At 41.3% G+C, this 13,175-nt stretch overlaps 1 protein-coding gene across 3 annotated transcripts in view; it reads right to left on the minus strand.

Moving 5' to 3' along the window:
- The window catches only part of LOC309691857 (ephrin type-B receptor 1-like), a 133,867-nt gene that overhangs the window by 89,823 nt on the left and 30,869 nt on the right, over positions 1-13,175 (minus strand). For 2 of the 3 annotated variants that reach the window (XM_082509852.1, XM_082509854.1), the window contains 2 exons: positions 4,436-4,500; positions 2,183-2,473 (listed from right to left, as the gene is read on the minus strand). In XM_082509852.1, coding sequence (XP_082365978.1) covers positions 2,183-2,473; positions 4,436-4,500 — 356 coding nt within the window. Of the gene's footprint in view, positions 1-2,182; positions 2,474-4,435; positions 4,501-4,630; positions 4,704-13,175 lie in introns of those variants that run through there. The other variant, XM_082509853.1, reaches the window with a different exon arrangement.

Below are 13,175 nucleotides of genomic sequence, written 5' to 3' on the forward strand. Positions count from 1 at the left end.
AGGTGACTTATGAATCTCAACAAGCACAAACACATTCAGTCAATACGGGTTAAATTCTAATAGCGAGTGGAGGTTAAGGCTTCAGGCTACAAAACGATTTGTGAATACTTTTAGCCTTTGTTGCAGTTTTACTTACTTACTGATCAATTTTGGACTGGTTCAATGTTTGGATTTCATTCTTTTGAACTGACATACAAGGAAGGTGTAATTTAACACTTTCTGGAATCTGCTTGGTCTCCAGCTAAGAACCAGCAGTTTTAGTTGATAAGACCACAACGTTCAAGCCCCAAGGTGTTGGGTATGCCGTCTTTGCGTTGTTGCACATAGCAAAATTCCTGTCAGTTTGTTCACTTCCTCAAAACGAAAATGATGTCCAGTGGTCACCATTTTGACACACAAGAGAATTTCCACTTGGATGGGTGCAAGTGGACACAATGGAACTTCCACAGTGAGAAGCTTTCCAGATATGCAAGAGGCAATGATAGGTATACAGTGGGGCAAAAAAGTATTTAGTCAGCCACCGATTGTGCAAGTTCCCCCACTTAAAATGATGACAGAGGTCAGTAATTTGCACCAGAGGTACACTTCAACTGTGAGAGACAGAATGTGAAAAAAAAAAAATCCATGAATTCACATGGTAGGATTTGTAAAGAATTTATTCGTAAATTAGGGTGGAAAATAAGTATTTGGTCACCTCAAACAAGGAAAATCTCTGGCTCTCACAGACCTGTAACATCTTCTGTAAGAAGCTTTTCTGTCCCCCACTCGTTACCTGTATGAATGGCACCTGTTTGAACTCATCATCTGTATAAAAGACACCTGTCCACAGCCTCAAACAGTCAGACTCCAAACTCCGCCATGGCCAAGACCAAAGAGCTTTCGAAGGACACCAGGAAAAGTATTGTAGACCTGCACCAGACTGGGAAGAGTGAATCTACAATAGGCAAGCAGCTTGGTGTGAAAAAATCAACTGTGGAAGCAATCATCAGAAAATGGAAGACATACAAGACCACTGATAATCTCCCTCGATCTGGGGCTCCACGCAAGATCTCATCCCGTGGGGTCAAAATGATCATGAGAACGGTGAGCAAAGATCCCAGAACCACACGGGGGGACCTGGTGAATGGCCTGCAGAGAGCTGGGACCAAAGTAACAAAGGTCACCATCAGTAACACACTACAACGGCAGGGAATCAAATCCCGCAGTGCCAGACGTGTTCCGCTGCTGAAGCCAGTGCATGTCCAGGCCTGTCTGAAGTTTGCCAGAGAGCACATGGATGATACAGCAGAGGATTGGGAGAATGTCATGTGGTCAGATGAAACCAAAGTAGAACTTTTTGGTATAAACTCAACTCGTCGTGTTTGGAGGGAGAAGAATACTGAGTTGCATCCCAAGAACACCATACCTACTGTGAAGCATGGGGGTGGAAACATCATGCTATGGGGCTGTTTTTCTGCCAAGGGGACAGGACGACTGATCCGTGTTAAGGACAGAATGAATGGGGCCATGTATCGTGAGATTTTGAGCCAAAACCTCCTTCCATCAGTGAGAACTTTGAAGATGAAACGAGGCTGGGTCTTCCAACATGACAATGATCCAAAACACACCGCCCGGGCAACAAAGGAGTGGCTCCGTAAGAAGCATTTGAAAGTCCTGGAGTGGCCTAGCCAGTCTCCAGACCTCAACCCCATAGAAAATCTGTGGCGGGAGTTGAAAGTCCGTGTTGCTCGGCGACAGCCCCAAAACATCACTGCTCTCGAGAAGATCTGCATGGAGGAATGGGCCAAAATACCAGCTACTGTGTGTGCAAACCTGGTAAAGACCTATAGTAAACGTTTGACCTCTGTTATTGCCAACAAAGGTTATGTTACAAAGTATTGAGTTGTATTTTTGTTATTGACCAAATACTTATTTTCCACCCTGATTTACGAATAAATTCTTTACAAATCCTACCATGTGGATTCATGGATTTTTTTTTCACATTCTGTCTCTCACAGTTGAAGTGTACCTCTGGTGCAAATTACTGACCTCTGTCATCATTTTAGGTGGGGGAACTTGCACAATCGGTGGCTGACTAAATACTTTTTTGCCCCACTGTATAGGGTTTTTGTTGCTTTTTAAAAATCTGTAAATAACACTATATCTTTACTCCCTCTCCCCTCTTTTTACCTAAAGTGTTTACCTTTAGGAAGGGTGCGTTGGCCCAGTACTCCACCCCTTTGATGCCATCTGAAACAGTCCTGTCGGTCTCTAGGTAGTAGAGGTTGAACGTCTCTTTGCAGGAGCCCAGGACACTCGGTATGGAGGCACAGTCGCGCACAGTGAAGCGGATCTCCACGTAGATGCGTTGCGCCGCGCGCCGGTCGATGTAAGTGGTGAGGAGCCAGTTGTTCTGGCTGGGCTCAAACACGTTACACACCTGGTAAGTCCTGATGGTGTTCAGGTTCTCATCGTAACCGCTCACCTCCTCCCACTGGGCGATGTGTGCGTGTGAGAAGAAGGGCCAAGTAGTAGGAGAGGGGAGGAAGCAGAGGGAGAGGGGAGAGGGGAGAGGAGAGGCCAAAATGATGAATGGGTTTACCAAAACCTGACACAAATTAAACTTTATCCCTCCCTCCCATTTTGTCTCCTTCTCTTTTTTTCTCCTCTACCTTGTTCTGTGCTACATGGGTAAACCATTCATCACAATTAGAGTCACTCACCTCAAACGCACACAGCAGACCACTGTGACCGGCCAGTCGCCAAGCCAGAATTTAAACAGCCAAGGAGCTCAATTTAGATGGAAAAACCCATTCTATTCTATTCTATTCTATTCAGCTGCTGCGGACTCCCATGTGATGCACCTCACTGATCTTTTGGAATGCATTCTATTTACATCAGTAGTGGTTAATTGGTGTCACCTTGCTACTGTAATTAGGAATTTGACAGACTCATTACTGGACTAGAGATGGCACGATACCACTTTTTTATGTCCGATACCGATACCGATATCATAAATTTGGATATCTGCCGATACCGATATGAATCCGATATAGTGTTTTTTAATCAACAAAACTGTTTTTTAAAATATCTTGCTGCATTTTGCAAGTCTACAAGTTCATACTCAAGTTTAAAACAACAACTACACTAAAGCTATTCTGTTATACCTGTATACAAAAAAAATATTTCATAGTTCAGCAATACTGATCAATCTAATAAACTTAAACCTACACCATCCTCCCTATTCTGGTATTTTAAAGAGTACTTAGCGTAAATATTAAGCAACCTAACTAATAGGGTTCCAACTCCCAGCAACAACAAAAATAAATAAATAAAAAATAGGGAACCACCCCTCACGCGCCACCTCATGATGCTTAATCGACGTAATCAACCTTAATTTGATGCAGTGTGAAAAAAAAATGCACAGAAATCAATTATTTTTCAAGAAATATTAAATAGATTCAACATCTTTCTTCAACAAAATTGCAGACTGCACAGATGGTACCTTCCCAAAGGAAAAAGTGCTATAGCTTACTAGGGTATATATATTAGACTTAATAGTCACTATATACAGTAATTGACTTCTATTCATTTTACATCAAATTAAAACTTTGGGTGTCAGATAATTATTTATTAAAAGCTCGACATTTTAAATGAGAATAAGAAAGAAAAGTATGTCTTTGTGCCCCCTTTTCCCTGTTAATGCCCTATCGGCCCCCCTGGCTAAACTTTGCAAGATCCGCCCCTGCACAGTTACCAGCGTCAGCTACGTAGAAAAAGATCCTGGTGTAGAAAGAAATATTAAATAAATTCTAACAACAGCTTATCAAGCTTAAACGTGCTGCTGTTGTTCAGCCGCTGGTTTCCTCTTTCTGGTGCAAAGTGGACCAAAAACAAACAAGAGAGACGGACTCGCGACAGAAAAGCCGATCAGCTGATCAGTTTCACGATTGAAGTAGCAGCCGGAGAGCGAGAGGCAGTCGCTTGTTAAGCTTAACGCAGGAATGCTTTACAAACATTCAGAGATGGACTTACACACTTGCTTTACTTCTCTCGGGGATAACTTTGTCGGAGATGAAATGCCAGGTTGCTAGCGAAGCTCCATATGCTATCCAGACCACCAGGTCCCGCATGCCACAGCCACTGCTCCGACGTGCTAACGTTCTGAGGTGAGTTACAGCGTGTTGCAAGTTTTGTGAGGTGCTTTCGTGATATTTAATGGATCGGATTACATTTTTTTATTTTTCTCCGATATCCGATCCAGTAATTTAGGTCAGTATCGGACCGATACCGATACGTGATATCGGATCGGTCCATCTCTATACTGGACCACTGTAAAGTGTACTCAAACAGTTTTTTCCCAAGGGCGCACGGACACACACACACACACACACACACACACACACACACACACACACACACACACACAGAGTACACCTTTGCACATTGTTCTTACTCCATTGGCAGGGAACGATATCCAGCCAAGCTCAGCTGTCGCCGTCCTTGTATCCATCACTGTCTCTGTCAGACAAAAAGAGACAGAGAGAGAGAGAAAGAGCTGAAAAGAGGAGGCTGCACCAGAAGGACAGGTATGGATTTAATTAATAGTCAGCTCAGATGACAACTTTCAGCACTGCTTTGTGATATGTACCATTCATATTCATATTCATAAAGCCCTACTTCTGACCATTTCTGCAATGCTCTGTCTGTTCTGTGCACCTGTGATAAAGAGATAAAGAGGCGCAAAAAACAACAACAACAAAAAACAAACGACCCCTGGGTATGTTAATCTAGTTCGAACACAAGCCACAATGACAGGACATAATGATGAAGGTAATCCGGTTAATCCAGGTTTTATTCGAACCTCTGCGTAACAGAAAACAGTTATGTTCAAAGCAGATAGCCTGCCTAATCACATTAGGCAGTGCCAAGGAAGAACACACCCTCATTACTCAGTGTTCATTATGTACACAAATGACTTTATCCCATATTGCATTATTTAGCTTTGACAGTATGTGGAAATGTAATTCTATCATGGAAAAGGCAGCATATCTAATATTTCACATTTATGATTACAACGACAGTCGCTGTCTGAAGCTTTATTAAGTCACAAATGACAGAAGAAAGATTTGATTGATGTAGCAGCTGGATAACATATAATATAACTGTCACTGAAAATGAAACCATTCCCAAGTCCCGAATGGGAAATTGGACTTTTGTGTTTTCTTTGATTTTCTAGTTGTAGATTGAAATTCAGAGTTAACCACTGAATTAGGCAAATGCACCAGAACTAGAACTGTTAGTAGAATATAATTAAGGACACAATGAAGTTAGCAGATATATTCAACTCAATTCACTTGTATTTGTAAGGCACCAAATCACAACAACCGTCACCTCAATACAAATAAACCCCCAAAATCAGATGACACCCTATGAGCAAGCACTCGGTGACAGTGGGAAGGAAAAAAATCCCTTTTAACAGGAAGTAACCTACAGCAGAACAAGGCTCAGGGAGGGGTAACCATCTGCTGCAACTAGTTGGATGTGATGGGAGGAATCAGGACTAAAGACACACTATGAGAAAGAACCAGAGATTAATAATAACTAATGATTAAATACAGAGTGGTGTGTACAGAGGTAGAAAGTATAAAAAGAAGTAATTGAAGAAGAAACATTCAGTGGAACATGGGAACCCAAAGCAGCCTAGGCCTATTTCAGCATGATGACTAAGGGAGGGATCTGGGTCACCAGATCAAGCCCTAACTATAAGCTTTATTAAAAAGGAATGTTTTAAACCGAATCTTAATCCTGAATCCAAACTGAAAGCTGTTTCCACAGGAGAGGCCCTGAAAGCCAAAGGCTCTGCCTCCCATTCTACTTGTAAATACTCTAGAAAACAAGTAATCCAGCAGCCCATGACAAAAGTGCTCTACTGGTGAGATGTGACATTACAAGGTCTTTAAGATAAGATGGGGCCTGACTATTCAAGAAAATAAAAGAAAACAAAATTTTAAAATATAACCGGAAAGACTTGTCATTGAAAGAATCCTGAGGGGGAAATCTTTGGGTAACACCAAACACATAACCCAGCACTAGTGTAAAACAAAATCTGCTGGTCCTCTTTATAAGAGCAAACATGTCCAGTTGTGTTCTTGCTCTGACGCAACTACATGCTTGGCAGAAAAAATAATGGCCTGACAGAAGAGCCCAGAGCTGTTGCCAAGATGGAAAAGTGGCAAGATTTGCCTCGAAGGATTTTGCATTTGAAAACCTTAAAATCTAATAAATAATAATAATAATAATAATATTTTTTAGAAAGGCAGATTTGTAAGAGCTTTTTTTGAATAAGAGGCAAAAAAATATTCATCAACAGCATCAGAAGATATCCAGGAAGCCATGGAAGCTATTTATTTTGACTTTTGTGGGTGTGCTATGCAGTCATTAAGAGCATTGGTGTAAATCAATAAGCAGGACTTCTTTCTGCTTCTCTCTGACAATACCACACTTTCATATGACTTTTGCATCCCTGTAACCATGTTCTTTGATTCACCAGTGATTTAATTTCCTGCTAAAAAAAAGAAAATGCAAAGAAACCCGCGCGCGCGCGCGCGCACACACACACACACACACACACACACACACACACACACACACTGTTGTATGCATATCTGGTGATTTTATGCGCATTTTTTAAAACTGTAATTCCTTTTCAGAAATAAATGATTGCATCAATTTAACATGTTGCTGCCTCAAATTGGCAGTTAGCATATATTAAAGAATAATTGCATACAGGTGTAATAAGTCAGCAGCGGCAACAGCAATCAAATAAACGACTTCATTAGGCGAATGTATGGAAGTAGCGTTCAGTTGATCTGGATGTTACTAATGACTTCATGCGTCCCACTGAAACTACACCATCAGCTCTAACCTCCATTTTTTTTCCTGGCACGCCGATTAAATCACTGCTGGGTGACACACCGACACAGTAACACACTTCACAACGCTGACCGTACCTTCTCACATTGCAACAAAGAAACCCAAGAATTACAGCGCGAGAGTCGCCATAAGCAAAGCTACAGGACAGCAAAGCCCAGATGGCAACGCTCGCTGTTAAACAGGTCATAATACGTCTTCATGCTATAGATCCCACTGTGTTAATGGTGAAAAATGGCTATGTGAGCAGCTCTAAGAATCAGTTTTATGTATTGCCCTGTCGCATGAATGCAAAGCCTGGCGAGCTGTGAAATTGGAGAATGACAGATATATTTCATTAAATATTTAGCATGTCAACAAATAATGTTACTGCAATACTGTAAATAGAAAGCAACATAAAGAACGAAGGAAAAATAGTATTTAAAATAAAGGATCTTAAAGCTGATGACAAACTGACCCTCGTGTAAAGTCTGCAGCAAACCAGTGTAATGGAAAGCATGCCTGAAATTTTTATGCCACTCCACTTTCCTGGTAACTAACGCGTGTTACAGGAAATATAGTTGACCATGACCGCAGCAAACTGGGGGGTAGACTTATTCAAATCATTAAAGGTGCTCCGTGTTGCTCTCAGAGGAAGTGGAACAAGAGAAACCGCCGAGCCCCACCCCGCCATTATATAGGTAAGTTGGGTTCCTTCTTATCTCCTGTGTCACTCGTGGCATGAACTCAGCCACTGCATGCAAAAATGAACGTTGACACGGTGCGAGCGGACACGCCGAGACGCACGAGCCAACATAAGCTAGCTGACATGCTGACAAGGCCGACCCCAACACCGAGCCCCTTGTAATAAAACACGGTGAGAAGATTCAGCGACATCACACCATGAGGCGGCCGCAGGCAAACAACCCCCCCTTGATTCTTGACACGCTCTCTTCCTCTTGCACTCTTTCATACTGTCACCCTGCCTCTCATTATCTGCTCTCCTCCTCCTCACACTTTCCGCACCTTCATCCTCTCCTGCATTCTAGCTCTCCATCTTTCATCCCTCCACTACTCCACTCTTTTTGTTGTTTTTTTATGTTTTGCGAGCGAGCTAGCCTAATTAAAGCAGAACCCCCTTTTTCAGCTCTCTCCCTTGGGAGAGAAGGTCGTTTTGGGAAATGAAACGCTTGTCACGCGAAAAATGTAGCCGACTATCAAATTCTTGGACCAAAGCTCATTTAAACGACGACAAGTGTCACTGTCTAATTTGTAGCTTCGGTGCGTTTAGTGGCACGCTGTCAACAAAGATTTTCAAAGAGTGATCTACAGCAGTTTATTTCTACCATGCATATTTTTACCTGCAAGAAACTTTGAAGTTTAGGTGGGAAAAAAACTGAAAAGAAGAAAAAAAAAGACACAATGAGACAAATCCACAATAATGACAGAAGAGATGTTGGAACGGCTCATGCAGCCTTACCTTCCAGCAAAGTCTTGCAACAAGGGACCTTATTCAAGGCTTTGCTTTAAGAATTGAATACGGTGGCACTGCATTGGCACCACACTTACCACCAACCTGCTTTAAAGGAAGGTTTTAGTGGCACACTCACAGGAAAGGTTAGCATTCTACCCACAGACTTCATTGGCAAATGCATTTATTGAAAAATTGATTGTACTTTTGCACCCAGAAACACCTGTGGGTCCCTGCAATTCATCATTTTATGCCATTTTGTCTTGCTCACTGCAAAATGATTACAAAGCAGTGCTTGAAGATAAGCATGCATGTAAATATAGAGCGAATCACTTTAGATTGGTGCAACATTCAAATTAAATCTCGACAGTTCATCCCATGATGACTGGTTTTGTCCGTCAACAGTCGAAAAACCAAAACATATTTAACATCCTGTTAAGTCTGACAAGGAACAGCAAGGAAGCTATAATTATGTGGCCTCTATTAACTATCAAATACCACAATATTTGCCTATTAAACTTCTTTCAACAGACCGATCAATACTTCACTAATCATTCATATATTTGCACAAAACCACTTAATAAACTGCAGTGCATTAGCAAACATGCTTTGCGAATTCCCAGTTTCAATGAGAAAAGAAGTCTAATCAGAACAAAACGAGACATGTGTTTGATGGTCTATGCTGGGCTTATTAGAGAATCTCCTCATCAGTCTAATTAACAGCACACACCTCTCTGCACATAATAGGGTATACTCGCCGAACAGCCTAATTACTTTTGACATATTGGAGGTTGTGATCGCAGTGTGCCTTCCTCCCCCGCAGTGGTGCAGCTCTTCAACCAGCCCTGTACACCGCTGAACGAAAGCAAAAGCCATTTTACAGCAGAGGAAACAGCAGGTAAATCTGTGCGATATAGTAGCAGTCAAAGAGGTTGTTAAATCCTTGTTGTGGCCCACGAGGGAGAAGTTAAAAGTATTTTCATCACAGGCCCCCGGATTAGAAGTAATTTCCCTGTTTTGCAACCTTTTCTTTCCCTCTCTTTCTTTATGTGTGCGTACCAGTGGTCAAATGGGAAGTGTGGTTAGTTCATCTTCTGCTAATTGGCATAGTGTGTCCTACTGCCCAAAGACTGCAGTTAGTCCCGATTCACATGGCAGTGTGCGCACATATATGTGGCACCTCCCTATAGCACTGATGGCACACATGTCTCAACTTCAAAGGGCAGTTTTGAGTGTTGGTAATTGTTTTGGTAAGGGGCCAAGGGGGTTGTATCGATGTGTTTACCTCACTAGGGTCTAGATTTACAAGACTGCATGTAAGAGGTGGAGATCCTTGAAATTTAGGCAGCTGCCCCAGTTACATATGTATTTCTGGGAGCTCCTTTCTTAAAGCCCAAAATAGGGAGGGGACTATTTAAATCAAGCGCACAAACTAATTTACTAACATTCACGTCACACAATTTAATATCAACTGCGCTGATATTTAATGCCAAAAAAGAGGATGTTTTTTTGCGCTTGATTTTGAAATGAATGGACTGCACCAGGCAACTTCTGTAAATTGCACATGAAACCAACCATACCTTTGAGCGCCATTTGGGGACTGGGCTCACACACCATCAGCACAGCTGCCCAATCACGTTGTTCTGATTTCGTGGACTTGCAAATCAAAGTCTCCTTAAAGACTGCTGTGGTCGTACCGGATGAATGACTCAGATGGTATAAAAGATGGAGGTAGCTACAATGACGTCAGCCATGTGAAGTCCAGTTATGAAACCTCAAGAGTACCATCTCAGTGAAGTGCAGCGCTTTCTGTGAAACTAACAACTTACTGTCACAAGTTGTTAGCTTATGAGCATACCCTGAATAATCCTCCTTTCTGAAATGCAGAACGACCCAAATGTTTGACAAAACTCATCAACAAAAGTGTTTTGTCTGAGGCAAACTACAGGCAGACATAATGAAGTCAGACATAATGTGCATCTATGATGGCTTCATTTGTATATTATTCTGTACCATCAATGGGTCAAAGACAGGATTTTAGCCATACGACAGGTTTTTATTCTGTGCTGAATAATAAATGTAGAATTATTCTTGTAGATTTATATTTTGGACTTAGTAGAGGTTTTTTTTCTCAGTTGTTCTTTGGATTAGATCAGTGGTCCCCAACTTCCGGGCCACGGACCGGTACCAGTCCATGATTCGTTTGGTACTGGATCGCGAGAGTTGAGGCTCGGGTGTGAAATTTATGGTTTTCAGTGTTTTTATTGGTTTTTATCATTTTTATCGTTAACTCAGTTTCCCTGGGTTTTTTCCCATGTGTTATGAATAAATCTTCTTTTTTTTGTTACTGGCACTTGTTTTATTTTGTTGTATTTATCCGTGACACCTTAAAGGCCGGTCCGTGAAAATATTATCAGACATTAACTGGTCCGTCGCGCAAAAAAGGGTTGGGGACTGCTGGTTTAGACAAAAAAAATAAATCTGTTCTTTTATGGAAAACCCATAAGTTAAATCTATACAAGAAATAGAATAGGTCAGTCAAAAGGATATTTGTCTGTCTGCATCCACAAGGTGTAACCTATGAAATAAAAACAAATATTAACATTAGACCAAAGAAACTTTAGAATCTAAATTGAAGTATTAATGAAGACCAGGATGGGCACTGGAAGGCTTAACAGGAATGTTTTTTTAGTTTTAAAACACTAATGATTAAAAAAAAAAAAAATCAACCAGGAAGCTATTATGTCATAAAAACAGCTCCACTGACAGTCCTGGGGACAAACATGGTGATACCAGGTTCTAAGAGTCCTCACAAAGACACACAAGTGTGTTCCTATGTGTATCTCAAAGAAAGCCAGAAGGTACAGCTGGGGTGTCATACTCACAGTTAAGGAAGCACAGCAAAATAACACGCTGACGCGCACACACGACTAACGCACGCTAAAAGCCCTCCTGGGGAGGAAGACGTCATACTGCCTGGAGAGATGGACCGATCAGGCGTTCAAGTGAAACGACACAGTGTCACAGAAGGACAACTCAGTCGGTATAGCACACTTTGAGAAGATGATGTGCACTAACTCAAATATAAATAGATATATAGGCATATGTGAGCACTCAAAAGTACACAGCCTGCGCAGGAGTCACGCAGAGCAGCTTTTCTTTTGCTTTAATTGAACCTCATATGCCCCCAAAATCAATTACAAAGACAATTATAAGACAGTGAACAGTGCTCTGAAAATCTGAAAAACTCCACACACAAAACCAGGGCAAACATTTGCCTCTCCACAGGAAATGTTATAATTAAATTTAAGCACTCAATGAACAGCTAAACAAAAAGCCAGGCTCGACTCATAACAACAACAACAAAAAAGAAAGAAAGAACAAAACTAAGTACATTTTAGTGTTATCAAGATTTAGCCCCTGCCAAACACAATTTTCTCTATTAAGCCCACAGGAGCTTATTATTATACTCTGGTGTATAAAAACTGCTCTTATCTGCATGGAGTCCCCTTGAGCTAAACTCACTTCGCAGTGAGTGTACACAGCCTGCAAAGTCTCACCCAATAATCCCCACATTCGACACATTCAACATTGCTCTGAAGCACTGCCTAATGGGCTGACCTTGTTGTCTTAAAAGAGTCTGCTCAGCAGCTCAAAAGCACAATCTATCAGCAAAAACAGGCAGAACGGTGCAACAACAGTAGGGCTACACGAGGAGACGCAGATGTGGGAGACAAAATTGAAATGCTGCAACAACAGCATAACGCCGTCATGTCACGTGGATATTGTTTCAGATGCAGTTTTAAGAGATACTAACTGGTTAGATGAGCACTGAGCACTCCATAAGATCAAACCTAAGCCATGATTTTCGAGTCACAGGTAAGAAAATGTACAATTTGTATTTATTTGTGTTCACAGTCACATCTGGCACAGCAGTGTTTTCATTTTTTGAGCATACATCCCGCAGGCTGGCATTATGCTAGTGATGAATACCAACCTAATGGCCATTAGCTGAACTTTTATGCTTATTAAGATGTTATTCATATTATAAATCTATTTAAAAATATCTGAATATTTGTATCCAGCCGAGCATCTCTCTTTGTGCGTAATGAATTCACTTCAAAACCTGAGACGACAGACCTCATGACTTCCTTGGCTCACTTCCCCATTTCCTTTAGTGACACTTTATTACTGAAGGTGTGTTTGTGTCAAGAGCTGCCTCGATGATAAAATATCACCGTGTCAAAGTTCCGCTCGAGGTTGCTGGATTCCTCTTTATGGATTTTAGCTTTTGCTCTCCAGTTTCTTAGTTGCTAAATTAGGTGCTTCACCCCTTAGAGTATTTTTGGTGTCTGCTACTGTCAGCTCCGCGCTTATTTATGCACACCGAAACCTCCTTTCAAAGGAAGGTAATTGAAGAACCTACATTCCTCTTCATAAAAGTAATTTATTGCACAAAGATTCTGAGCAGGTGAACAATGTGCAATATATTTGAAGAGAAAGTCATTAACCTAAAGTGAGGAAAGCGTCACAGAGCAGAGTGTTGAGAGTGTCCTGCGTCTACTTAATGTTTTATTGTAAAGCATTGGCCGGATGTTGCTGACCTGGTCTGTTATAATGTTTTGAAGTGCACCTGCTGCTCATTTATTATAAATAAGGATTACCTGTGATCTGCTATTAAAGAGAAAAAAAACCAAATCCTTTCTCACGTGTAACACCTTAGCTTTGAGGTTTTATGTCTCAATAATAAAAACAATCAGTATCAGATATTTTTTTAGGACAAGTAATGTTAGCGAGCTTTGATCGCATGTTT

The sequence above is a fragment of the Aulonocara stuartgranti genome, assembly GCF_965226115.1.
Source record: "Aulonocara stuartgranti genome assembly, chromosome: 17".
Taxonomy (NCBI): Eukaryota; Metazoa; Chordata; class Actinopteri; order Cichliformes; family Cichlidae; genus Aulonocara; species Aulonocara stuartgranti.